At 46.3% G+C, this 27,001-nt stretch overlaps 3 protein-coding genes and 1 long non-coding RNA gene across 4 annotated transcripts; all 4 read left to right on the top strand.

The window, feature by feature from the left end:
• Positions 1-4,262: 4,262 nt before the first annotated feature.
• Positions 4,263-7,291, top strand: LOC111256834. Its single transcript, XR_002677133.1, has 4 exons — positions 4,263-4,786; positions 4,882-5,557; positions 5,640-6,233; positions 6,853-7,291. It is a non-coding gene; the product is annotated as an uncharacterized LOC111256834 (long non-coding RNA).
• A 10,023-nt stretch (positions 7,292-17,314) lies between these two features.
• LOC101767691 lies at positions 17,315-18,276 on the top strand. The gene has a single exon (XM_004961746.3). It carries the CDS (start codon positions 17,459-17,461, stop codon positions 17,720-17,722), a length of 264 nt encoding a protein of 87 aa, XP_004961803.1. The 5' UTR covers positions 17,315-17,458; the 3' UTR covers positions 17,723-18,276.
• A 1,801-nt stretch (positions 18,277-20,077) lies between these two features.
• On the top strand, positions 20,078-24,512 carry LOC101768096 (probable apyrase 7). The gene is made up of 3 exons (XM_004961747.4): positions 20,078-20,387; positions 20,966-22,947; positions 23,699-24,512. Exons 2-3 carry the CDS (start codon positions 21,120-21,122, stop codon positions 23,983-23,985), a joined length of 2,115 nt encoding a protein of 704 aa, XP_004961804.1. The 5' UTR covers positions 20,078-20,387; positions 20,966-21,119; the 3' UTR covers positions 23,986-24,512.
• Positions 24,513-25,234: 722 nt separating this feature from the next.
• On the top strand, positions 25,235-26,963 carry LOC101768765 (40S ribosomal protein S23). The gene is made up of 4 exons (XM_004961749.3): positions 25,235-25,373; positions 26,168-26,323; positions 26,408-26,534; positions 26,632-26,963. The coding sequence occupies exons 1-4, from the start codon at positions 25,369-25,371 to the stop codon at positions 26,770-26,772; spliced, it is 429 nt and encodes a 142-aa protein (XP_004961806.1). The 5' UTR covers positions 25,235-25,368; the 3' UTR covers positions 26,773-26,963.
• The last annotated feature ends 38 nt before the right edge of the window (positions 26,964-27,001 follow it).

Consider the following 27,001-nt stretch of genomic DNA (forward strand, 5'->3'; position numbering starts at 1 on the left):
CGTTTAACATTATTGCAAAGGCAGAAACATTCCACAGCGAGGGAGTTGCAGCTATGTACACGTACGCGAGTGAGCGATTTCTTTTGGTGCATGAGTGTGATGCATGGGAATGGGATTAGATGATAGGCTTCCTTTTCCACACCTCACTGCACTACAAGTCTACAAGCTGCGGTGAAGAAGTATTGTCGAGACACGTCGTGCCTCGTGACTGCAACGGTGAAAATTATGCAGCAAAGTGACTTCTTTTTTTCTGCTTCTTTCTACCTACTTCTACCTTTTTTCCAATTACACTGCACGCATGGGACTCATGACTGCAACGGTGAAAATTAAAGCAGCAAAGTGAATATTGTAGCACCGTGCATGACAACGATGTTGATATTTCGAGAACAAGCAAGCATGACCACAGTATAAACGGAACAAGTAGTAGTGCGTGCTTTCGCCAACAGTGCGATAGAAAGCTGCATGCATAACGATTTTTGGTCTCCCTTTGAGCTTGCTAGCTAGTACTAGCTAGCTAGGGTTTTCACAGGGACAGCAAGGGCTGATGCAAATCTTTGCGCGTCTTTTCCGGGTTTGGTGTCATATGCTTTATGTGTGTTTTGGGACAAATGTGACGGGTGACTCCTTTTCCAGTTTGCCACTTTGCTCGATCGAAAATGTTTGTAGCATTTGATACAGTTAGCAGTGTAGCCAAGATATCGTAGGATAGAAGTAGGGATGACAACGGTCAAAAATAAAATCGGTAATGCTTCATGAAGAAAGTCCAATGCGGAAAATAAAAATCGGAAGCCGCAGTTCACGGAACCAAGTCAAACTCTCCTACATCCTTATCCTCTGGTACTCCTTTCTTCTTCCACCACACAAGCTCTCTCTCTCTCTCTCTCTCTCTCTCTCTCTCTCTCTCTCTCTCTCGCACGCAAGCGTCCAACCACGTGAGCTCACGCTTAAACCCGGACGTCCGCACATGGCACGCAGCGGCAGCGAGCTCACTGGATGCCTCCGCAACCATGCCCTCCGCGCGATGGGCCCAGGGGCGCCTACCCCACGGGTTATCCACCACGAGCACCCGCGTCACGATGTCCCAAGCGCCTCGGCGAGCAACCTGCCGGCGCGGTTGCAGCAGTCGAGCGCCTCCCGACGGCCACCTCCTCCGCCCTCTCTCTCTCTCTCCCCAATGACCGATTGGGGCGACCTCCGTGCGAGCAAAATCATCGACAAAATCATCGATGACGAGTGCAGAGGCGCACGAGTTTGAGCATTGGTAGGTATGCATGTTGCATGTGTTTCTTGGAATTGTTTCAACCATAATTTTCTCATGTTGCATGCGCTTTTCCGATATTGCAACATATTTGAACATGTTGTTTTCGATGTTTCAATAATTGATTGTCAATGTGACACCTAGTAATTTGAGATGTTGCAACATTTTTCATCTATTTTTGGTTTGATTTGGCCCTTTTTTGGTGAAGAGATGATCTTGCACCTAATCAGGGTAGCCTCTTCAATCCGTTTAGCTTGCTGGCACGCTATCCTCCACCGACGCGCTGTTCTCCTATAGATCCGCTGCTTGGATAGGTTGAGACGGATGCAACCTTAGCGGTAATGTTGCGTGCAACAATAGCAAATGTTGCAGCGGTAGTTTTTTCTTTTTTTTTGTAGCGTCCGACACTAGCATCCGGATCGAACGTCCGGGCTCTAGCAGCTCCGAAATAAAATCATGATGTAGAAAACGAAAGCGGGACGATCAACAAAAATAGTAAAAATGGTATTAAAATTAGTTGATATGATAACTTTTATATTTTGCTAAAAGTAAAAAATAATTAAAAACGAAATTATAATGTAGAAAACAAAAGCTGTCGGTTCAGCAGCACCTATCCCGACTATTTTCATCCTAGATAGGACGACACAAATAAAGTACGAAAAATATCATCGGGAACAACACGCTTTGTGTGTCTCTTGCAGCCCGGCCCAAACTTGCGCACCCAGGCCTGCGGGCTGGGGATCATCCACCCCTTTGAAATCTTTCGGCGGCCTTCGACCATCGTTCACCCTAGGCGAGTAGGCGGTATGCTCGAGCAGCGAAGCGGCACCCAGCAGCCACGCCTCATCGACGCCGTCCAGGTCGCCGATCGCCGGAACGGCCGGCGCCCTCCCTTGCGCTCCCACGATCGCAAGCAAGCCAGGCAATAACGAGCCAACAGCGCTTGACATTAGCCATCTCGGTATGTACCTTCCCTTTTCTTCCTCCCAAATTCCGCTCTCTCCCAGTTATCGGTACTGATTCTTTCAGGGGAAGCGAGTTAAGATTCAATTGGATGATTCCTTTTTTTTCAATTTTATTGATACAATGGTATATTTTAGCAGCTTGGAATCTAACTCTGTACTACTTGCTACAGTACACGTAATGCGTTAAAGTGGTGCGCCCGGCAGCAACAGATTTGGAGTTCCACACAAGTTTTGTTCCTTTTTTTTTGGCTGAGTGATTTCTTGTTGCAGCTCAAAGATTTGTAGTTACTTATTTTTAGGGGAAAGTCCTTGAAAGAGTGCGCTTAAGCTGGTTCATAGTTCACGTCGAATTGGGTAACAAATAGTTACACGTGGAAAACACGGCTTTAGTCCCTGTTGGATAGGGTCATAGATCTCGAAAATCCAACCGGGACTAAATTTTTGAGACAAAGGGGATCCTTTAGTCTCGAGTTATTCACCCGGGACTAAAAATCCCCTTTAGTCCCGGTTGGTACCAAAAAGGTTAAAAAGTTAAAAAAAAAAGTGGGCCGGCAGCCTCCGCCCGCCTCCGCACACCTCAGCTCCGCCTCCGCCCACTGCTGCTCCGCCTCCACCTGCCCGCCCGCACCCCGCTGCGCCTACTGCTGCTCGGCCGCCCGCTTGCCCTACCCTCGCCCCGCTGCCGCTCCTCACTGCTAGTGAGGGGCGAGCAGAGGGAGAAGGGGAGGGGCAGCGCGAGGATAAGGGAGGAAGGAGAGGGAGGCGCGGTGGAGGGAGAGAGGAGGGGAGGGAGGTGTGGTGGAGGGAGAGAGCTCACGCGGTGGAGGGAGAGAGGAGGCGCTACAAGAGAATAAGGGAGAGAGCATGGGTGAGGAGAAGATAAGGTGGAGAGAGAGGGAGCCGTGTGGGATGGGAGCCTTCTGTCCTGGTTGGTGTTTCCAACCGAGACTAAAGGCCCCCTTTAATCCCGGTTGGAATTACCAACTGGGACTAAACTAAATCTTTAATCCCGGTTGGTAATTCCAACTAGGACTAAAGGGGGGCCTTTAGTCCCGGTTGGTGTTTCCAACCGGGACAAAATGTCCTCTCGTCCCACTAGCCGTTACAATCAGGACTAAAGGTGGGGGATTTAGTCCCGGTTGGTGTTCACAACCGGGACTAAAGTCCCTCCTGTTGGCGCCCTTCGGTGCCTTATTTTTTATCTGGGACTAAAGGCACTTTAGTCCCGGGTCCAAAGTCAATCGAGACAAAAGTACCTGGATCGAAGGTCAATTCTCTACTAGTGAGTATGATCCACGTCGCGTGCTTGACCACGTGTATAGACTGCAAGGCGTGCTGAATATCAAGTGTCAAGGCTGCCTGAGCACCACATGCACTGGTTACAAGTGTCTCTAAACAAAGCAACACATGTCTTTATTTAATAGTCTTCTCTGAATTTGAAGCAGTACTTTCCCTTTTTCTATGCTTACGGCTGTGAGAGCCTTTGATGTTCCCACACGCAGTTATTGAATGTACATATCTGTTACATTGTTTTTACATTAGCAAGTGTAAATTCTTGACGAAAAGTTGGTGAAAATAAAGCTCAAGAAATCGTAAGTCTCACTTCCTGGTACTGATCTTCAAACCTAGCTATCAGGCGTTCGATTTTAAATTTATTTATATGCCTTTCAACATGTGTAAATTTAAATCATATTACGCGCTACTCTTATATGTAGCAATGCTCTGAAGTTTGAGTCAACCAGTACATGTAAGAGTTCCTTAATTGTTGTCTTCATGTCATGCACAGCTTTAATTTGTTTTGTATTAAGGTACATGGAGAAAATATTTTATTCATAATTTTATCTATAATTTAATTGTAGCTGTCAAATACTTTTGTCAACTTTGGGTTCTTTTAAAAAAATAATGAAAGAAATTTCATTTTAAATCATGAATATAAAAATAAATCTCATTTGAATTGTTATTGTATTTCAAACCTATAGACCATAAAAACAGTACATATGCCTAGTTTTTACTTGATGTTGAAGTTTATGTAGGAAAAATTGAAAACTTTTGGACAGTTTGAATAGCAATGAAGTTAGTAGTAGAAGATTATGATTCTAAGGACACCAGGAACAATGGTGGTTCTGGACGTTGGCTTTATTTGGCAGGAACTTCCCCTAATTTCCTAGATTTTATAAATGATTAAATAGCTTATAGAAAGATTGATTATATGCATTAATGTGTACTTTCCCTTTACCTTCTATGTTTAATAGAAGGAAAAACATTGAAGAAAATAACTTTTTATGATTCAACGACATCTAGGATCCACCAGATCGACCTCTTAGAAGTAAAACGGAGTACCTTAAAATTTTCTTTTTGTTTTTTTCAGCCAGCACCGATGCAAACAATCCATAATCCAGTGGCAGCAGAACCTGTTCTCCACGGTGCTGAATCTGCTGATAGTAAAGACGAAGATGGATCAACTTCAGTTAAGTGTGATCCATGGAATCCTGAACTTCCTCCTCCTGCTGCTGCCATATATGAAGCAGATGACTTGAATGTCCAACTGAAAATGATTTTTGAGGTACGATTACAAGCCACGCATGCGCTATTTGACTCCTTCATTTCCTAGAATCCCTTTTATTTGCATCGGTTTCTAACTGACACTTTATTCATCAGTATGAAGCTCAAAATGACAAGATACTCTCTGAGTCCAGATCTAGAAGCATAATTACCCCAAAGCGCACTCCTAAGGTTCCTAGCTCATTTCGTTTAGTATACTTTCAGTTATGCTGCATTTTTTCTGTAAATATCTTGTGACAGTACAATTCATTAGCTTAATATGTATTCAGCATGATTTTATTTGCTCTGACCTATCAGCTCGATAACTGACTGACTGTTACCGTTTCCGAAACATGAATGTATAAATCTAGTCTGTGCGTCTTGACTTCTGTGTGATATCACCCTGCTTGTCAACCATCTTGAAGAAGGATAGTGTCCGGAGCTTCCTCAATCTCTTCGCCGGAAATTGGCGACGCTTGGTATGGGGCCGGGTCATCACCCCGCACACCTTCAACTTCATTGTGAGACACGATGCCTTGCACTGTGCCAAGGTTGCCGTGGAAGGCAAGGCGCCAAAGCTCGGCGTGGGAACCGGGCCAACCCTAATTACATGAACAGCTTTGAGTCTTTCCCCCTTCACCAAGCAGCTATGATGTTTTCTCTTGACATGATCAACTTGCTTATAGACTACGGGGCATCAGCCAATGTACACATTGAGGGGAATAAAGTCATTGAGGGTCTTCTTCCACTTCATGTTGCCGTTGAGGATGCTTGCATGCATAAGTATCTTGAGGTAATGCTCCTTGCAGCCCAAAAACAGTTGTGTAACCTGAATGGGTTTGATATTATCAAGTTGCGCATTTTTGATTCCACAGTTTCCCTAGAACTACAAGGATCCGGATTGGAGAGGGGTAAGAATCGCAAGGCACATAAGCTGTTGAAGGAGAAGAAGTACCTTTTCCGCAATGTGTCTGTACTTGTTTTTATAATTCTGCGAGCTAGTGAAGCTCTTTGCTTTCCCTCATCTCTTCCTTGTGCCAAATATTATAGTATACACTAAAAATGGAAGTAATTCATGAATCACGAGGCTCAGTTGTTGTAGGTGCCCCATCACGAGGTACTAGAATATGTTTCATCAGTTCTCAAGGATTATGGTTTCTCCCCTACTGGAAAAGGCATTGATGTTGGATATCTTTACTGGTTTGTCTATCTATCTGCATTCTCTTTCATTCATTGCCATTCCATATACACATTTACACAATGATCTTATACTTTTCCCCCAATTGTTCTTGAAGCCACCCTTATGATTGCGGTGAGTCAGAGGATACAATACAAAGGATGTGGTTTCTATTTGTGCTTTCTCCATTTTTTTTTTTTGCCAAATCTAACAAATAATAACACATGTTCTATGACGGAGAACAGGGAACCTGGATACAACCCAAACAGCTATGGAATCATCTAACCTGAAGGTATAGTATCTCCAATCCAAGGCCTGTGTCTTTTCTATTTTTTGGGGAATATTATAACCTGTTTAATTTCAATATTTTTTCTTCCATTTACTTGTGGGGGTAGAAAGGTTTGTTTAGTTCATCTGGCTAACTTTAGACCAAATACCATGCCCTGCATATGCCATGTTTTTGTTGGGAAGTGAAATTAACTATGGCCCCAAGTACCATCCTTATTTTCTCGTTTATTTTGCATATGTTAAGAACTTTAGTCGTTACCAGTTATCTACTGCGAAATATAATTCTAGAATTGTTTACTACAGCCTTTTCAAAGTTCTTTGGTGGCTTGATATGGCATGTTTATCATTTAGTTATAGAAAATTTCATGTGCAGGAGTACTTTATAGAACACATATGCACAAATTCAAGTAGTTTCTTGAATCTTATCGTGATTCATATACATATACTATTGCAATTGACTTTGTGGAATTTTCTCTGTTAGCTGGGAAATATATCAATGAGGGATTGAAAATCAACGCTTAGTACTGTAATAATGTAATTAATATATATATCTCGATCTAGTACCAGCTGTCGTTCTTGGATTTCTGACACTGAGATGTTTGGTTGATCCAACAACTAACCAGGCTGTGGGAAAGCAAGCACCCCAAAGACAAGATTACAGGATGTTCATTCCCTACTGGAGATCAATGTTGCAATCTCGTTTGCCCGTTAGGATGATTCTGGCTCATGCATTGAAGTCACAGCACAAGCCAGGCACTCGACGGTTTCATACCGCTGCTGGTAGTTCAGGAAACATGTCAAAGGATGGGAGATCTCTGTTTCTGAACTGCAGCCTTCGATTGATGGGAAGGGCTCCACAGCTGCGAATTCATCAGTCGAGGAGGATGTATACCACTGCTGCGCTTTTTTTTTAAGAAGAACTCATCCTGCTTTTATAGAAAGCCATAAAGGTTTGTTACAGAGCGTTTGCTGGGGATACCAGCTTACAAGAGAGAACTTCAGAAAAGCCTAGCAACATACTAAGCTGAATAATCTGCAGACATATGCTAAAAGATTACACCATCGGAGTCTATCGTAGAAGGTAACAGCAGCTCAAATGAAGTCCTCCATCGGGTCTTGATTGCGTTCCTCTGCTAGGAATCCTTTCACCCAGGTCACCACTTGGTTGTTTAGCCATTCCAGGCAGCCTTTGTCAGACTCCTGCAGCAATATTTTCCACCTCTGCAAGTAAGATGAGATAGCAAAAATGACATCATAGGGTGAATTTGAGAATTTGCGTTCAATTCTCAGCTTGTTTCGTTGATTCTATAACACCCACAAGATTATTGCAAACGAAAAAAAACATATCATAATTAGCTCCTCCCAAAACTAGCCACCACCTTAGAAACTCCTGCAGGCCGCATGGAGTGTTCTCCCAGCTGAGGGCTTCCTTGAAACACACTCAAACAAATTTAGCTAAGATGCATTGAAAGAAAATATGATCAGAAGTTTCTAGCATCCCACATAATGGGCATCTGGCATCTCCTTTCCATCCTTTTCTCTTCAACGCCACACTCGACGGTAATCTGCTATGGAACAGAGACCATAGGAACACCCTTAGTTTCATCGGCAGTTTGCTTTTCCACAGTCTGATCGCACATCTGTCCTGCACACCCCTAAAAGTTAGAAATCTGTACATAGACTTGGTTGTGTACTGTCCCTTGTTCTCAAGACTCCAGACCACCTTGTCCCTTTGGCCATTCAGGTAAATAGGGTCAAGCTAGCGAATCCCATTCTCGAACTTCGTTGGGACCAAACGGTCACCTGAAGTCCTCGCCAGCTAAAAAAAACACTTGCTGACCAGGACCTCTTGGTCCATATAGCCCGAGGAATTCTAGTTTAAGGGGAACATTATCTACCTAAGTATCTATCTAAAACCTCACAGATTCCCCATTGTTAACTTGGAAGGTAGCTCCAAAGAAGAACTTATCGTTGACTTTATGTAGCCCTTTCCAGAACTGAGACCCCCTGCCCCCTTGCTATGGATAAAAGTAGTGTTTCTAAGGTATTTCGCTTTTAGGAAGGAGCAACACATGTCCCCCTCCTTTGAATTGTATATTCTTCAGACCTATTTGAGGAGCAACGCTTCATTTAGGATTCTAGTGTTCATTATGCCCAGCCCACCATAGTCCTTAGGGATGCACAAATTTTCTCATTTAACCATGTGGTATTTGAATTTATCCTCAGCCCCCCTCCAGAAAAAAATCTTGATCTGATTGTGTCCATCTGTTGGTGCGTCCCCTCATGGAGCATGAACATTCCCATAAGATAGATAGGCATGCTACTAAGGGAGGAGTTTGTGAGAATGAGTCTCCCACCAGATGTCAGGTTCTTCCCCTTCCAAGGTTGTAGCTTATTTCTCATTTTGCCCACCATTCCCCCAAAGGCCTGCAGACCTACATTCTTATCACTCATAGGAATGCTTAGGTAAGACATTGGATCCCCCCCCCCCACACACACACTATGCAATTTAGTGTATCTGCAATTCTGGACTGTTCCTCTTCCGAGACACCGAAGGTCAGAACCTCGCTCTTGTGGTAGTTGATTTTAAAGTACAACAGGAATTTCATGTTGATTATAGTCTTGTCATCGCAATCCATCATAATGGCCGTATCATCTGCGTACTGAATATGAGTGAGCCTCCTGGGAACTAGGTTGGGAACCACCACTCTAATGTGACCTTTCTATTTAGCTTTGTTCAGGATGTGGTCTAAGACATCTACAGCTAGGTTAAAAAGCAAAGGTGACAGCGGGTCCCCCTGCCGCAACCTCCTGTGTGTCTTAAAGTATGGCACATTTTCGTCATTGGTGTTAACACATACTTTCCTACCTGGATTGTGCTTATGATCCATTGGATGACGAGAGGATCAAAGCCTTTCCTCTTTAGAACCTGTTCTACAAAAACCCAACTTACGCTATCATAAGCCTTCTCGAAGTCGATCATCATTATCACCCCCTTTTGTTTCTTCTGTCTCAGCTCATGCATGGTCTCAAGTAAGAGGACCGTACTGTCTAAGATGTATCTCCCATTGATGAATGCTGACTGGCACTTTCCTACCACCTTGTCTGCTAGTTTGGATAACCTTGACATTATCAGTCGTGTGAAGATTTTGAAGCTGACATTGAGGAGACAAATGGGCTTGTACTACTTGACATTGTTAGCATTCCCTCCTTTCAGCACCAACGTGATAACCCCGTAATTCAGTCTTGTCATGTCTAATTCCCCCCTTAGAAGTCATTTATCATTTCCATTAGTTCCCCTTTGGTTAGATTCTAGAAATTTTTGTAGAATGACACCCCAAAACATATGGTCTAGGAGCTGAGTCTTCCTTCATTTCAAATACCACCTTGTTCACTTCTTCTTAAGAAAAAGGCTTGGTTAGGGCCTCATTATCCTGTTGATCCAGCCTTCCTTCCGTCACCCAGGCTTCTTCACTCAAGGTTACCCTTCCTTCTTCTCTTCTCCCAAAGAGCCCCTTGTAGTAGTCATAAATGATTTTTCTAAATTTGTTGTTGGTCCATGACGTTCTCCCCATTATGTTCTAGAGACAGGATAGTTTTTTTTTCTCCTCCTCCCATTTGCAGTAAGATCGAAGAAGGTTGTGTTGTTATCTCCTTCTAGGATCCATTTCTCTCCCCCTCTCTTCTGCCAGTACTGCTCCTCTTCTGTCATAATATCTTCCAGCTCCACCTCCAATCGGACCCTTTCCTCCAGTTGTCCAACGGTTGCCACCCTAGAGTCATTATTGTCAATCTGTTTTATTCTTCCTAGAAGTTCCTCCTTCCTCCTTCTGTATGCACCCCTCGTATTAGCCCCCCATCCTTTGAGAAATTGCCGAAGGGGAGAGATCTGTCCATGCCAGATATCAAGTGAGTAGGCTTCATCTGGGCATCTTTCCCTTCCTGCCAGCCACTTTTCTTCCACTAGTGATTTGAAATCGTTCTGTTTCACCCATTGTTTGTCATAGAAGAATTGTTTGCATTTACGCCCTAGGTCTTGCTTCTCCCCCTTATTAAGCAAGAGCGGGCAGTGATCTGAACCCACTCAGGTTAGACTTGTTAGAGATGAAAGCGGAAAGTTTTGTTCCCAATCAGTTGTCATCAGAACTCGATCTATGTTACTCATCACTGGGTTGGTCTGTTGTTCGTCCATGTGAATCTCGCCTCCTTATATTCCAGATAAGTATCTTCATTTGTAACTAATTCTTTTGAGCTCTCTGCTCAGCCTATCGCCCTCCTAGTAGTTTTAGTGACTTTCTTGTTTACAGAGAAACCTGATGTACCACTGCTGCGCTTTCACTGCTGAAAATGTAGAAGCGCGCATAAGTAGAAAGGTATGCCGGGTATGTTCTTTCTTATTCTCGATCTTGTGACTCTTAGCAAAACGTCCTTGTATTTATCATGTTTCGGTTTTGCAGGTACTTGCAACTTTCAGTGGTGATCTGGCATGCATGGTTTATCAGCGTTGGATGGGCTTTTGAGCTTTTTGGTCGGGCTGTAGTGAGTTAAGTGACAGCACGCAAGGACGATGCAAATCCGTATGCATTTTTCAATTGTATACGCGTCTGATAGGTGTTCTTTTGATGGATATTTAGAAATTAAAGGAGTGTACTGCTACACATCCACTGATTGCTACCGTGGCTGTCTGACCAAAGAACATCACGCCCACCACAACTCACAACTGTGTCGTGCGTTGTTGCCGCGAGCGCACCTCTGAGTTGTCAGTTGTTGCTGCTGCTTTGTTGTGTTTTTGTTTTTCTCCTCCTAATAAAAATTTGACAACTTTCTTTCGGAAAAGAAACTGTGTCGTGCGTGCACTACCGATCATGCATACTTGGTAAAATTGGAAGGCCAGCATCGTGATAGCACACAGCTGAAAACATCACGTGTTTGTGCCAGGAAGGGCTAAAATCAAAATCTTCATTTATTTCTATAGTAGAAAATCGTGTACACTAGTAATGTTAATCAAGCGTATCTTTGGTTGGGGGTAGTTTTCCATGTTCTCGTGCTGGTTTGTGGGTAAATTGGCTTCCAAGGACATCGCGTAACAATAGAGAAGAGGTTTGTTAACAATCCATCTGAAGTCCCAGCAGCAGCATGGCGTGGTGCTCTTCCTTCGGCAGAACCGCAGGAGCTCGAAGCTCCGGCAGCCTGGTGCTTGGGGTGCTCCCATCACCGGAGCACTTGGATCCGTTGGATGCAAAGATCATGGTACATGTGTAACATGACTTGGACTGCCCTCAATTTCGCTCAATTTCCGAAAAGTGCAAGAGCGAAGATGCAAAGCTCCTCCATGATCTTGATCTTGCATCCGACGGATGCAAGTGCTCCGGTGAATGGGAGCCTTTCGGTATCGTTTTCGCCGCTGCCCTCTCTCCACCGCTTTGGCCTGCTATTTATAGACCGAGCGGCAGGGCAGGGCAGTTCATCTACGGTGATCTCGCGCTCTCTCATTTGAATTTTGTATTCGTTCGGCGCTGGCGCCGCGTCAGAAACGCGGTGGAGTTCATGGGCGATGCCCACTAGTAGAGAATTGGCTTTCGATGTGCCCACTTTGTCCCGGTTTAAAATTGGCCCGGGATAAAAAGAGGTGCGCCACGGTAGGCAAAAATGGCAGGAAGAGTTAGTCCCGGTTGGTAATTGCAACCGAGACTAAAGGCCCCCTTTAGTCCTGGTTGCAACGGCTAGTTCCGGAGCGTCGGTGGCGGCACCCTTTTGTCCCGGTTGGAGGCTCCAACCGGGACAAAAAGTTTAGTCCCGGTTGCAGCTTCCAACTGGGACTAAACTTTCAACCGGGACAAAAGGTGTTCTTTTTGTTTCGGTTGGAGTTTTTAACCGGGATAAAAAACTCATCCCTATTATATTACAAGACAGAGGCCTTTCTTCCTCCTCCAGCCCGAGCCAGTCCACCACACAGACAAAGAGCTGAGCTTCACCTACTCTCCGGTGGTGCCGAAGCAAGGGAGGTGCTGCCCGAAGTTTTTTCCCTCATTTTCGCGGGAATTTCACTCAGCCAACACAAGTGTTGTGAAGGTTTGCTACTTCATCCTCTTGTTATGCTTTGATTTATGCTTTGGAGATGGAAATTAAGTTTATTTGCTAGAATGTGATGAAGGAAAAAATGGAGAGGTATTTTGAGCTAGAATGTGAGGGACTCATTGATGTGTCATATATAGTATGTATTATTGAAGTTGTTTAAGAATGATGCTACCTTGTCTAGACGGTTTATCTTATCAAATTCAATAAGGTTTTTCAAATCCATACTTGTTGAACTTGCATATCGTGTTCGTCTCTGCGAGGATGTTCTCCGCCGAGCAGCAACGTATGTCAAGAAGGAGGTTCGATTCTACGAGAAAGAGTGGATACGGACATCGTGACCGTGTCCCCTTTTCCATAGCATCTAACCTCTTTCATGACGAAGTGCAGTGCTACACAAACTCAACTCACCATGGGAAGGGCCTTACATCGTGTCCAAAGTCACAGGACCAGGATCATACAGGGACTGCGCGTCGCTGCCTAGCGCAGAGCTCCACCGACCGAACCACGGCACTGCGCGTCACTGCCTAGTGCAGATCTTCACTGACAGAACCAGCGATGGCCAGCGGCTCTGCCGCTTCCACCCCTAGGGGTGAAGGTACCCCATCTCTCTCTCTCGGTTAACACTGGAACTCCATGAACTCAATGTTTACCCGTAATCCCGACTAATTCTGCATCTAGAGATCCTAGGTTTAATGCTAAGAAGAAGAGCTAAGAGACGACGTAGGTGCCGTGCTTCGCGTGCGCGTGCTGTGCGTGCGTGAGCTGGGGCTCACAGGGCTTGGCGCACAGGGGCAGTGTGGACGGGTGGAGCTGTTGTGCGGGGGTGACAAGGCGGGCGGAGCAGCGGCGGTCATCGACGCTGGCGCGACCGTACGCCGACGGCGCGGAAAGGAAGCGGCGGGCGGCGCGGAAGAGATGGGGAAGACGGCGTTGGTGCTGCTGACGCACAGGCCCGGGCGACCAGATGAGGCGGGCGGAGGAGAAGGCCGTTGAACCGTCGCGGGCCGGCCCAAGGGGAAAAAGAAAGGTCATCGGCCTGAGCGGGAAGGAGAAGGAAGAAATGGGCCGGCTCTGATTCGGCCTAGGTAGAGTTTAGGAATTTGAAAAAGATTTCTCTTTTGTTTATTTCGTGGAATTCAAACTAGATTTTGAATCCAAAGCAAACTTGCCCCACAATTTCTGAGAAATTCACCAAAAATGATTTAGTGTCTCGGAACTCTTGTGTAGAAGTTTGAAGATTTATTGACTAGTATTTTAGCACAATATTTTCTTGCTTTATTTAAGTCATTTCATTTTTTTAAATGCATCTTTTGCAAGAGAAAACCAAGAACTCAAACCAAAATTTTTATTCAATTTGTTTAGGTCAATTTTTGATATATTTTTTTGTAATACCATTTTCTTTCATGACCTTTTAAATATGCTCAAGGAGGGTTATTAATGCATAAAACATGAGAAGAACCAAATAAAAGCCAAGGCAAGTTTTATTTATTTATTTATCTTGATTTTATTTCTGTTTGAATTTTGGGCTGTTACAGTAGGTATCATCACCCGATATCCTGATTCTATGGTTTAATCTAACAAAGGGTCAATCACAGAAGTTAATGATACACAAAATAGTACAAATTTTGTAAAGCAAAACTCCGATCCATACCAATCTGCAAGTTTATTTTAGGATAAACATTTAAGGATGGTCAAGTATTATTTGTCGCATTTTGTAAGTAATTAGATAACACAGGATATGAATCATCACCAAGGAGAAAAAAATGATATGCAGGTAGAATAGATCCAATAATCAAAGAGTGGCCGCTGCTATAGAATGAAACAAACAAATAGCTAGAAAATACACCTTAAATAGCACCTGCTCTATCCGATGCCCCAGAATCGATATGAATTGCGCGTGAGGCACGTTTCCGTTCGCACAATGTGCTTGACATGATCCCAGCAACTAACGTACCCCTAAACCCTAGCTTGTTCGGTTAATCCAATATCCATGGTGATTGAAAGGGATCATATAGCAGATTAAATCCCAGACCCATGGGGTGTGGAATTAACCCCTCCCAACCCCTTCCAATTTCCATGGAGAAGGGATTAACCAAACACAATAGCAAACCCAAATTGCAACCGAATGCTACGGCAAACCCTAATCGCAACAAATCGCCAATGCAATTCGTCCCTAAACGAATCATCAGACAAATTGCGCCAACAGATTGCAACAGAATCTCGAACACGGAAACCCCAAGTTGCAAACCCAATTCATCACCACACGAAAAAATTAGAGAGACCATTGAACACAGAAACCTGGTAAACTCACCATGCCACTAGAAAGCTTGGCCCCTCCAGCAGCATTGCCAGCAGTGCCTGGATCCCTGCCGCCAGTGGAGCCCCTCACCCTCTCGACCGACTTCTCGATGAACTTTGCATTAGGGCCTTTCATCCCCTTGATGATGGTCGGGTTGAGCACGGCCGCATGGGGGTTAGGGATGGAATTGGGGAGGTTGGAAGGGTAGGAGGAGGAGGAGGAGGCTGGAGGAGAAACGCGTCGCGAAACTGCAACGACAATGCAAGGGGGATGGGGTTGGGGTCAAGGCCTCAAGGGGATGGGAACTTGGGGCAAGTGGAAGGGGATAGAGAGTCCGAGAGGGAAATTTTTATCTGACTGCAACTGTTTGAGCATTGAAATAATGTAGACCCTGTATGTCTAGACACCACGGGTGCATTGAAATAATGTAGATCTGTATGTCTAGACACCACGGGTTAGTAACTTCTGTACGCCATAGAATTTGCGTACTCGAGGGCCGACAGCGCCTGGATATGGTCTACAATAATTCATTTTATAGCACATTACTCAAAGCTTACACCCTCTCTCACATTGATAAAGCATAGAGTCAGGTTCGTCGGTGATAATTCCAGCATCGGCACGTCCGCACGAAGCAAAAGCATCTTGCCGCACTGTTTGCCTATCACCTTGCGTCCTTGCCTGCCCTTCGGTTCTGGTTGTATAGGTAAAGCAGCGTCACTTGTTGCCTGGGAGTGTTCTATATCGCTGTAGAACAATTCATTTGCTGCATTAGCACTAGCTTGCGATCCAAGAGGTTAGTTAAACCGCTACTGGCCGGTACTCCTACGTGGAAAGTAATAACACCACGGATCGACCGTATCAGTCGATCGGGTCTCCCTGGAGCTAGCGCCGCAGTCGCCGTCCGTGCGCCGCACGGGTGCCTCCGTCCTGTCCGCTCGCAACATGAACCGAATACTTGGCGCGCGCCAAGGACGCGGCTGCCGCCGCTTGCGTGCCCACACGCATCCCTTCGCGCGCACCAGTGCGCCACTTTAATTTGGAGATGACGTGCGGCAGTGGCTCGCACGGCTAGCGCTGACATCATCCTGGTGAGGTCACGCGAACGACGCAAGCACGCACGTACGCTGCGCCAGATGCTCGAGACGGTTCCTGGTCGATCCAGAAGCTAATCCTATCCAACGCACCCAGACCTGCACGTATCTTACTTAGATAATCCTTAGCCAAGAAGGAATGCAGGTGTGTGTACGCCACCGTTCTCGGGCTGCCGGCAGCATGTGCTCGTTTGTCCTAAATTTCTATTTATTTTAACTTTTTCTAAATATATATTATGTCATGCTATGTATCTAGAAAAAGTTAAAACAAATAGTAATTTGGAATGAAGGGAGTATTAGATAGAGAGCGAGAGCGACCGCTGAGCGGAACGGGCATGTCTCGTGCTTATCCCCAACTCGATTCGATCGATCGATACCTGCGCGAGTACATTACAAGAATGGAAGATGGTGTGCAAATGCACTTTCCACGCTCCCATCGCTTTTACGCCCTCTTGCTGCTCCTAAGTCCTAACTTGACAATTTGTCAAGAGCACGTACAAAGAGAGTCCTCAAGCCATGGTCAACATAAACATCCTACATGTACGTGTGTATGTGTGTATGTATATATATATATATAAAAATAAATGAGGAAAAAGAGCCTTGCTGTCGTCTCGTGAGACGATGGCCCCAGCCCGTGCTCTGAAATCATACCGCCGCCTGTTCTCCCATTGTATGCGTCGTCGACAACTAGTTCCTGATCGAGTACGGCGCACGCGTGATGCTCCGTCCCAGACTTCCAGTTCTCTCTTCTATCTTCCCAAACTTCTTCGATCCCTCAAAACTTCCGTTCATGGCAGCCATGGTCACCCACCTCCACTTCCTTACCTCCCGGACCAAGCAAAATGGGGTCTTGTTTAGTTGCCAAAATTGGGAGTGCCAAAATTACCGTGCTGGCACTGTAGCACACTGTAGCGTTTCGTTTGTATTTGTGAATTATTGTCCAAACATTAACTAATTAGGCTCAAAAGATTCGTCTCGCAAGTACAACAATACTGTGCAATTAGTTTTTAATTTCGTCTACATTTAGTACTCCATGTATGTACCGCAAGTTTGATGTGATGGGGAATCTTCTTTTTGCATAGTGTCAAAGTTAGGAGTTGGGAGTGAACTAAACGGCTGGATTACGCTTCTTCTGTTCTCTCTCCCTGTGCAGACAGGTTGTTTAAACTGTTGAACATGTTTGCAGGAGCAGGACTAGCAGCAGCATCAGCCATCAATGCCGTCGTCTCTGCTAGTACGAGCAATGCTGCACTACCACTGGCTTCTATCCAAGACAGGCGGTCACTGCCGAGCTGGCACTGAGCCACTAGCAGATCACGCTAGACCAACGTCGAAAGTACCGCCGGGCCCACCGACCGACCACGTTGACTATTGGGGTATGCAGCTGGGCCACCCTGGGGCCACAAGATGTTGTACGCTTGTACGTATGTCCCTACTTGCCATTCACACGTGTTTCGCTCAGAAAAACCGCAGCCTCTCTTCTCTCTCCCTAGCTAGGTGGTGGGGCCCTTACGTGCCCTTTGGGCCCCATAGGTGGGTGTACCACCGGCCCCACCTCTCTGCACTTTTTCTTTGCTCTGCTCTGCTCGCGAAGCCCACTAGCCCAGCTGAGCCGACACCGAGCCTATTTAAGACCGGCGGCCACCTCGCCGGACATCCGAATCCGCAAACTCCCAACTGTCCCAAGCATCCTCATCCCCCTGATCCTATCCTCTCGCCCCGCCAAGCCAACCGGTGCCCGCCACGGGAGCCGCATCGCCGATGGCAACCGAGATCATCCAGGCGCCGGCTCCGGCCATGCCCGCCGTGGCGGGGCGCACCGCCGCCGCCGCAGGCGGTGCCGGCGGCAACGGCAGGGCGGGACTGCCGCCGCCGAGGAGGGGCCAGATTATGGTGAAGATCCTCAAGGACGTCGTGGCCGCGCTCACCGCCATCGCCGCGGGCCTCGTCAAGAACACCCGCGGCGGCGCCGGCGGAGCCGTTGTCGGAGGCCTCCCCACCTCCGACGACGCCGACGAGAAGTGAAACTGGCGATCCAGAAGCTGAAGAAGGACTGCTTGCGTGTTCTCTCTTCCTCCGTCCGACGCGCTCGCTACTCTGCTGCTATCATGCGCTCATTTTAGTGCGCGCAGTAGAGGCCCCGGGTGCCAAAAATTACTACGAAGCTCTCGTGATTTATCTTTTCTGCACTTGTGTGCCTGTCGATCAGGGATAGATCAGTTGCCATATTAGAGGTCGCACTGATTCATCCGTGGTCTGGTTTCGTTGGTTTGTGGTTCTTGTCCTTCCCATGGTTTTTGGTTTGGGTTGGGTTTCAGTGGCTGCTTTCAGGAGGTTACCAAGGTTTTTTAAGAAAGAACCTCCTGTTGCTGCTGCTGTTCAGTCTTAAGTTTCTGTTGTGTGATCACCGGTCAGTAAGTTCGTGTTGTTTGCTGGTGTTTGATTGTGTAAGGTAGGTGTAGGAGGGATCAGCGAGTATTATGGTCTGGTCCTTTCTTCTCGTGCTACTGTTGCCACCCCTGTCGTGATGTAACTTTGTTTTGCTATCTTGTCGAATAAATCGAGCTTCTTGTGTGAAATACTGTCTGTGATTTGGAATTCTTGGCTCAAGTGTCCCCCCAAAATTCTGCAGGTTCACATCTCCATTCGCATGATTGTAGTACCCCGCATCTGCAACACGTAGGTGGCTGCTTTCCTGCTGCTGTTTAGAAGTTCGTGGGATGGATCGGCAAGTATTATGGTCTGATCCTTTCCCCCTTGTTTGCTACTGTACGGCCTCTGTTGTAGTTGTTGTGTACTTGTGTGATGTAGCTTTGTTCTCCTCATGCCAAACAAATTTAAAACGAGCTTCATGTGTGAAACAAGTACCGTCTGTGATTCGGAGTTTCTGGCTAACGTTTTTCCTCCGAACATTGTGTAGGTAAGCACGTTACTTCAGTTTTCAGGAAATGGAATGATTTTCACCAAACCGTGGCTGACTGCGGGTGCCCTTGTTTAATTTCCCGCGTCGCCGCGGTGGTCGGATTCTAGCTCCTCTGCGCCGGCGTCCCAGCCGCCGCCACCGCCAGCGCCGTCGCCGTCGCCGTGAACAAGGAGGCGGCCGCGCGGCATCCTCCACGTTCAACGCTAGCCACCCGTTGCGAAGGGAAGCGTTGGAAACGGTCACAGATGATTCCGTCCCACCAACGGACCAGCGAGTCGTCCCGCTGACCTGCAACCCGGTCTGGTCTGCACCGCTGGAACCGGAGAAAGGGCAGCTGCTTGGTGACGAAGGCCGCGTAGCATGCTCGCTTGGCCCAAATGGAGCACATGCCGCGCATCACCCAACCAAGCGATCCCCTTTGTGGCGAAAACGCACGGCACTCTGACAGAAAGAAAGCGTACCACACCAGCGGGCCTCGACCATTCCAGAGCGAAACGCAACGGCGCACTTCGCCTGACCGCTCCACGCCACGCGAAGCCAAAACAAAAGCTTGAGAAGCACACGCTACTGGCATCGCCTCTGTACGTGCCCCCGATCCCGTCTCCGTTTCACCGATCGGACTTCGCCTCCTGCAAGTTGCGGCTCGAAGTCACCACGCGCTTCCCCGTGCCCGGTGGCCGATGGCGCCCATTTTAGTCGCGGCCGAGGTGGCGAAAACGAACGCCACCTCCACCAACGGATCGCCGGTCCAAGTTGGATGCGCGCGCCTCTCTCGACAGGGTTTTCCACAGGTTCAGAGACCCGGATCGTCAACAAGGCAAACAATGCATCATCGTCAAACATGCAAATTGAGTGCCAATGCCACCAAAGTCCACCAATTCACCTGTAGTTTTCCTTCCCCCGCGAAGCTCAGGCCGTGCTTGCTCTGCGCCTTGTAGCGTCTCCGGAGTCGTGGCGCTAGTGGTTGTAGCCATGAACTTGCGCGCGGGGCACCAGCATCAAACGGCTTTGGCAATTGGATGCGATCTGCAGCGAAGAGCATCAGAAATTAGCAAAGCACTCAAGAAAGACAGCTGCGAAAGCAATGGAACACACGACCCTTTTTTTTGTGTAAAAACCTAATGGAAGGAAACACAACCTTGTCACTGTCGAAAGTCAAAACCGCAAGGCACGACTGCACAAGATCAAGGTCCACAACTGCTGCCGATGATCATTCACTTGTAACATCAGACGGAATATTCGGCCGAAATTGCTGACAGTTACATGGACCGTACATAATGGGCCCCGGAGGTCGCCTTCCGGCGATGGTGGGCTGGGCCGACAGTGGTGGGCTGTTAGCATTCGCGCCCGTCGAGTTATTTGTTGGCCGGTCGGGTCGTCGTCGCTGCGCTGCCCTGCCCTGAAGGCGAGCGAGCTGCGGCTCTGCGCTGCTGGCCTGCTGCTGCTACGACAAGTCCGCTGTCCGCCCAACCAAGTGATTCACTCGTCACGCCCATCTCATTCCGACGCAGCGCCGTTGCGCACGCAGCCACGCAGGCGCAGGCCGCTCGCCCTCCCGGTCCCGGCCTCGCCTTTGCGTCCCCTCGCCTCCACCTCACCACCACTCGCCGCCGCCGCCGCGGCTCCGCCGTCCCGGCCTCCGCGCCGCAGGTCTCTCCCCCCCCCCCACGGCCCCACCTACCCTCTGCCCCCGCTTGCCTGACACCTGCGCCCTACCCGCCCGCCCCCTCCTCCGCCGCCGGCGATCGCGGGCGGCCGCCGCAACCGGTGAGTCACGGAACTCCTCTCTGGATCACTTGGGGCCCCGCCAGATCCGATCCGGCCCGCGGGTGGCTGCCGGCATCGATCCCGGGTTAGGGGCCGCCGCGCTAGATCTTACTGCTGAGGGGGTGGTTGCGGTTCGCTTGGATCAGTGGTTGGGATCGGCGGTTTGGTGGGTTGCGATCTCGGGGCGCTGCTGCCGAGGGAAAGGTGGCTGCTTTGGCGCGTTGCTAGGGTCTTGGAGATGTAACTGCCAGTTCGTCCCTTGTGATGCAGTGTGGGTTGCATGAGTGGTAGAAAGGTAGGATAAGGATTTGGGGCTCCTTGTCTTGCGTGTTGTATTGGGGAACATTGGTGCTGTTCACGGATTGTTAGTGAAGTTGCTCAAAGTTTACAGTTTAGATGATATTGTCATCTTTTAGGGTGTGATTTTCTTAGCTGAGTAGCTGGAAACCTATTTTTGTACTTTTTTCTGAAAATGGGAGCGTTGCCTTGATTCCCAGCATGGCAGGGCATTTCAGTTTTTTTTAATGATTTGATGTTTCAATGTTAGTTTGCATGCTAATGTTTGGAATTTTCCGCAGGCAGAGGCTGTGTAGCGGCGCTGCTATCTTGCTTACCGTGCTGCTGGTTATGCTATCTACTTATGACTTCAGTTTCCCGAGATTCTTGCTGCATCTTGCCCCTTGTCGGTGAGATTCTGTAGTAACTGCTCCCCTGACTGCAAAATAAGAAACTATGCGACTTTCATCTTCTCTTCAAGATCTGCCGACCTTCACTAGAATTGATGCTTTAGAAAGGGGCTCTAGCATTGGCAGTGATCTGAGCTCAGGGCGTGCAAAAACTGTACGCACACTTCAAAGGGATGGTCCTGTGGCAAGCTTTTCAAAAGAAAGAACACCCCCATCATCACCGACAAATCGAAAGAAATGCATGAGAGCAGCTGGTTGCGCTATTGCACTGATAGTGCTGGCGTTCTTTGCATATGCTTCTTGGAGATATTTCCATGTATTCCTCTCTGAAGGAAACTCTGAATACTATGTGGTTCTTGATTGTGGCAGCACAGGTACAAGGGTGTATGTCTATGAATGGCACATCAATCATAATGATGCAAATGGATTTCCTATTGTTTTGAAACCTTTAGGGAATGCTCCTAAGAAGAAATCTGGTAAATTAACTCGACTATACCAGCGAATGGAGACTGAACCTGGATTGAGCAAGCTTGTTCACAATGAAGCTGGATTGAAGAAGGCACTAGAGCCCCTCCTTCAAATGGCTGAGAAGCAGATCCCTAGAAGAGCACACAAGCACACTCCACTTTTTCTATATGCTACAGCTGGTGTCCGCAAGCTACCTAGTGCAGACTCAGAGTGGCTCCTGGATAAGGCCTGGGATGTTCTGAAAAATTCATCATTTTTATGTAGTAGGGACAGAGTTAAGATCATCACAGGCATGGATGAAGCTTATTATGGGTGGATAGCTCTTAATCATCACATGAACATGCTTGGCACCTCAGCATCTAAAATGACATATGGTTCGCTTGATTTAGGTGGATCATCATTACAAGTTACATTTGAGACTGATAAAACAGTGCAGGATGAGACAAGCATTAGTCTGAGGATTGGTTCTGTTGATCACCATCTTAGTGCTTATTCTCTTACTGGTTATGGATTAAATGATGCATTTGACAAGTCCGTGGCACATCTAGTGAAAAAGTTGGGAGGAGTGGCTAACAATGGCAAAGTTCAAGTCAAACACCCTTGTCTACAGACTGGATACAAAGAAGATTATGTCTGTTCTTACTGCCACCCACTAAAACAAGATGGAAGTCCTAGTGTTGGTGAGAAGACAACTGGCAAAGAGAAGCAGGGAGTACCTGTCGAACTGGTTGGAGCACCTCAGTGGAATGAATGCAGTGCTCTTGCAAAAGTAACAGTTAATCTTTCAGAGTGGTCCAGTGCAAGTCCAGGACTTGATTGTAACCTTCATCCTTGTGCTCTTGCTTCTAACTTTCCCCAACCACATGGGAAGTTTTTTGCTATGTCTGGCTTCTTTGTTGTTTTTAAATTTTTTAATTTGACTGCCGATGCCACTCTGGTTGATGTTCTAAAAAGAGGTCAGGAATTTTGTGAAAAACCATGGAAAGTTGCAAAGAGTAGTGTTCCTCCACAGCCATTTATAGACCAGTACTGCTTCAGGGCTCCTTATATTGCATCACTACTGAGAGAGGGATTGCAGATTAAAGATAATCAGGTGATAATCGGCTCTGGCAGTATTACTTGGACTCTTGGGGTTGCTTTGTGGGAGGCAGGTCAAGCATTGTCTACACGAATCGATATTCAAGGATACCGAATACTGCACCGTGAGATAAACCCGAATATTCTCATAGTGTTGTTTCTGGTTTCAATTGTGTTGGTCATATGTGCCATATTATGCGTCAGCAATTCAATCCCAAGATCATTCCGCAAGTCTTATCTGCCACTTTATAGGCACAATTCTGCTGGGAGTTCTGTTCTTGGTATGGGGTCGCCTTTCAGATTTCAATTATGGAGTCCCATCAATTCAGGTATATATATATATATGTATGCAAGTGCTTTTTTTCTTTATTTACATGCCATCATGGTTTTCCCACTCTGTAGAAAGCCACTCTACCATTTAAAGATCAGAGTGGTACTTGAATTGTTTTGCACTGCATCATACCGTTTTTTTTTTCTAGACAAAAGGGTGTTTACCTGTTTTGTTAGAAAGAGAAACCAACAGTGTTTCCATCACTGGTGGAGCTTGGACCCAATATTAGAACCAATATTAGAAGGGGCCAACACTGAATCCTATGTGAAGTAAGAAAGTTGAGGTGCCCTGTTGGAAGCCTGATCAGTAAACTTTCCTAATAAACTACTAGATTTACTAGTTCTATACAAATGTTTTGGGGAGTCAAGCCTCCATTGGCAACAATGAAACTCTGCCTCTAGTTGCCATCTTGTTAGTTTTATTGCAGTACATTAATCTTCAAGAAATAGCATTGCCTAGAACTCTTGCTTGATGCAACTCACTCATGTTTTTACTTCGATTGACTTGTAATAAAATGGCATCCAGACAGATTTTGTAATGTTAGCTCATGTATGTTTTATATCACCTTAAATCCTTAATCCTGTAACCCCATTTTCTATATATAATGGTACGAAAGAATGGACACATTTTTTCATCACATATATTCAAGAGCATGTTTCAATTTTTGTTTGAATCTCACTCTTCTTTACTGTAGACTACTTAGATGATCAAACTTTTAAATGTGCTCTACTTTGTCTGACACTTCACAGGCGATGGAAGAACAAAGACACCCCTGAGCCCTACTGTAGCTGGGTCAGATCCCCATCCGTTCGGTATGAGCCATGGATTAGGAGGCAGTAGTGTTCAGCTTATGGAGTCCTCTAGGCAATCCTTGGGCGTCTATCACAGCTATTCTGTTGGGAGCTTAGGTCAGATGCAGTTCTCCAGTGGAGTGAGGAACCCTAGCCGAGGTCAGACTACACTTCAAAGCCGGCGGTCACAATCAAGAGAAGATCTCAGTTCTTCATTAGCTGATATTCATGTTCCAAAGGTGTAGCATTTGCATCACAGAATGACATGACTAGAATGAGATCCTATATGCCATAACAAACTCTGTAAATAATAGCTCCAGAGTTCAGACTGCTTGATTTCTTCTCTAATCAGAAGTCAATTTTGTCGGTACACTGACACTTAAGTGAGGTTTAGGATTCATATAAATGTTAAACTTATGACTTGGTGTCTATCCTGGACATGATACATCCATTCATCCCATTGTATGTGCTAGAGAACATAGCATAAAGGTGAAGTTTTTAGTAGTGTACCAGAAGATATGTTTATGCCGTTCACAGGAATGGTTGGCCGTGGGCTGGAACCTGCAAGTCTGTAGATCAATTCTTCTGCAATCAGGCGGGCAATACTTCCTTCAAATGTGTTTTTAATATGAAACATAATAAAGATGCATGTGGCTTCATGTATTGTTGTTGTACCCTCTTGTAATCTTATTGTGAGCCTTATCTCCTGGACACCATTTAGTGTGGCACCTTGTGATATCAAATTGAAATTTGGATTAGTACTACCGGATTATTCCAGGTGCCTTCAGTGCAGACACGTATTCATTTGTAAACCTTATTTAACATTCCTTGCACGGAAAAGAGAAGGTCATCTTTTCCACAGATGGTGTTTTTATTTGTATTTGATTTGCCCGCTGGAAACTGGAGTTTAGAGCTTGTATCAGGAGATGAGTGCTGCCCCCAGCTCATGGCTGCATAGATGGGACCATAGATGGCACATGGGAGGTCGGAGCCCGGAGCCCGGAGGCATGCTATGTGATTTTCAATAGGCTGCAAACACTCTCTAAATTTCGTGGAGATTGAGAGCACAGTCCTGCGTAAGTAAAAGTAACTTTCTGTAGTAGTTTTTGAAACTTTCTATCTGATTTTCACATGATTTGTATTTTTTACTTTTATCCCATTTCTGCGGGATTTTAACCTATGACTCCTAAGGCCACTCCAAGATGACTGTAAAGGCATTTTTGGATGTATTCAGAAATTTCTTATCGCACTGGTCTCCATTCGTTTTTTTAAAAAAGAAATTCTTCCCCTTCGTCTTTGACAACTTAACATCCGAATTCTGCCTGTATCATGAACATCAGAACGTATAATCAAGCAGCACGTCTCTGACATGTAGGTTCATCGGTCAGGCTAAGAAGCGAAATCAGTCGCGCACCTTCGTGTGCTTGCTCACACATCGACCGTACGATATGACCGATGCACCCGCAACACGAATCACGACGTCGATCACGCAAACCCTAACGGCCAACCCTACTATATAAACCTTCCTCTCCTCCCCACTCCCGCAGCCGCCGCCGCCCACGAATTCGAAGCCCGTCGCTTGCGCCTCATCCCCGCCGCGTCGCCGCCGGTCTCCTACCTCCGCCACCATGGGGTACGTTCGATGTCTCTTTTACCCTTCGTCCTGATTTCCTGCACCTGTGCTCGTGTTGCGCTGGGCATTCGTTCATGGAGGCGCTCCTTTGCCGCAGCCCGCAGGAAGCCCTCTGTTCGATGCGTAGATGTTATGTTGTGGATGTTATTTAGGCTGCTTTGTGTTGGATTAGGGAATGAAATCGCGTTAGATGTGAGAAGCAAAACTGAGCTTATTGACGGTCCAGTGCTGATCAGATTATACACCGTCAGTGCTAAACATACTCATAAGCGACATCAATCCGTTGCCGCCGTGTAACCATGTGCTCCTGGATTCAAATGCTTGGGTCCGGGAGGTTATGCGTGGTGGCATACAAAGTTTGTTTTTCCCTCTAATGTGCTGTTCTAAGAACCTCCTCAATCAGTTGGTTCTGATTCTTTTTTGGGTATATGTCTATGCGGCTGGTTATTTATGATGTTTTTAGTGAGGTCAATGTTTGTGTTAGATAGATCTTTATATTTGTTTGATTTTTGTGTAGAATCTGCTTACAATTCTAGGTGAAATCGTACCAGTATTCAAAATTGATACAATTCAGGATCAAAGTTTACTTTTAGTAATTTGAATTGCTTACATATATGTACTTTTGTTCCTCTTTGTACTGGTTGATGTTCATTTGTATCTATATGCTCACGCCATTAGCTCATGACATATTTCACAACTTCACATATGCTTATGCAATTTACAATTGTGTTCTGTGAGATGAAGAACTTGTGATTTATATAAAGTTGATGTAACAATTATGATTCACATCACAGAAAGACACGTGGTATGGGAGCTGGGCGCAAGCTCAAGACCCACCGCAGGAACCAGAGGTGGGCAGACAAGGCATACAAGAAGAGTCATTTGGGGAATGAGTGGAAGAAACCCTTTGCTGGATCATCTCACGCCAAGGGCATTGTTCTGGAGAAGATGTATGTTTGATAGTTCAATCATATGTGCCTGTCTTATTTCTACCGTTTGTGCTTGCGCTAAGGTCTTATACTTCTATTGTGTAGTGGTATTGAGGCCAAGCAGCCGAACTCTGCCATCCGTAAGTGTGCCCGTGTTCAGCTGGTGAAGAACGGGAAGAAGATTGCTGCCTTTGTGCCGAATGATGGTTGCCTGAACTATATTGAGGAGAATGTACGTGTTCCCCAATCAACGCTCCTTGTGATGCCAGTGTTCCTTGTGATGATTGCCAACTGTGTAATGAAGCTAACCAACTACTTTCTTGCTGTAGGATGAGGTGCTGATTGCTGGATTTGGTCGTAAGGGACATGCCGTCGGAGATATTCCCGGTGTCAGGTTCAAGGTTGTGAAGGTATCTGGTGTGTCGCTGCTCGCGCTCTTCAAGGAGAAGAAGGAGAAGCCAAGGTCTTAGATTGCTTGTGATAGGCAAGAATGAAGTTGTGCTAGCAATAGAGCTGTTCATTCTGAGCTGTATCTTTGGGCAGCATTACTATTTTGTTTCCATTTTGAAGATATTAATATTGCATCGCCTGTGCTCTGAAGCTGAGAAATCTGTCTCTCCGAGCTGCCTCTTTTGGTATTGCACATTGCCTGTTTGTTTTATCCGTCTTTTGCCTTTGACAAGTCTCTTGTTTCTAAGT

The sequence above is a fragment of the Setaria italica genome, chromosome III (assembly GCF_000263155.2).
Source record: "Setaria italica strain Yugu1 chromosome III, Setaria_italica_v2.0, whole genome shotgun sequence".
NCBI lineage: Eukaryota > Viridiplantae > Streptophyta > Magnoliopsida > Poales > Poaceae > Setaria > Setaria italica.

Coding starts and splice junctions, on each gene's coding strand:
- LOC101768096 (XM_004961747.4), top strand. CDS start 21,120: ATGCGACTTTCATCTTCTCTTCAAGATCTGCCGACCTTCACTAGAATT. Junction 22,948..23,698: donor ATGGAGTCCCATCAATTCAG/GTATATATATAT, acceptor GACACTTCACAG/GCGATGGAAGAACAAAGACA.
- LOC101768765 (XM_004961749.3), top strand. Junction 26,324..26,407: donor GGCATTGTTCTGGAGAAGAT/GTATGTTTGATA, acceptor TCTATTGTGTAG/TGGTATTGAGGCCAAGCAGC. Junction 26,535..26,631: donor TGAACTATATTGAGGAGAAT/GTACGTGTTCCC, acceptor TTCTTGCTGTAG/GATGAGGTGCTGATTGCTGG.
- LOC101767691 (XM_004961746.3), top strand. CDS start 17,459: ATGGCAACCGAGATCATCCAGGCGCCGGCTCCGGCCATGCCCGCCGTG.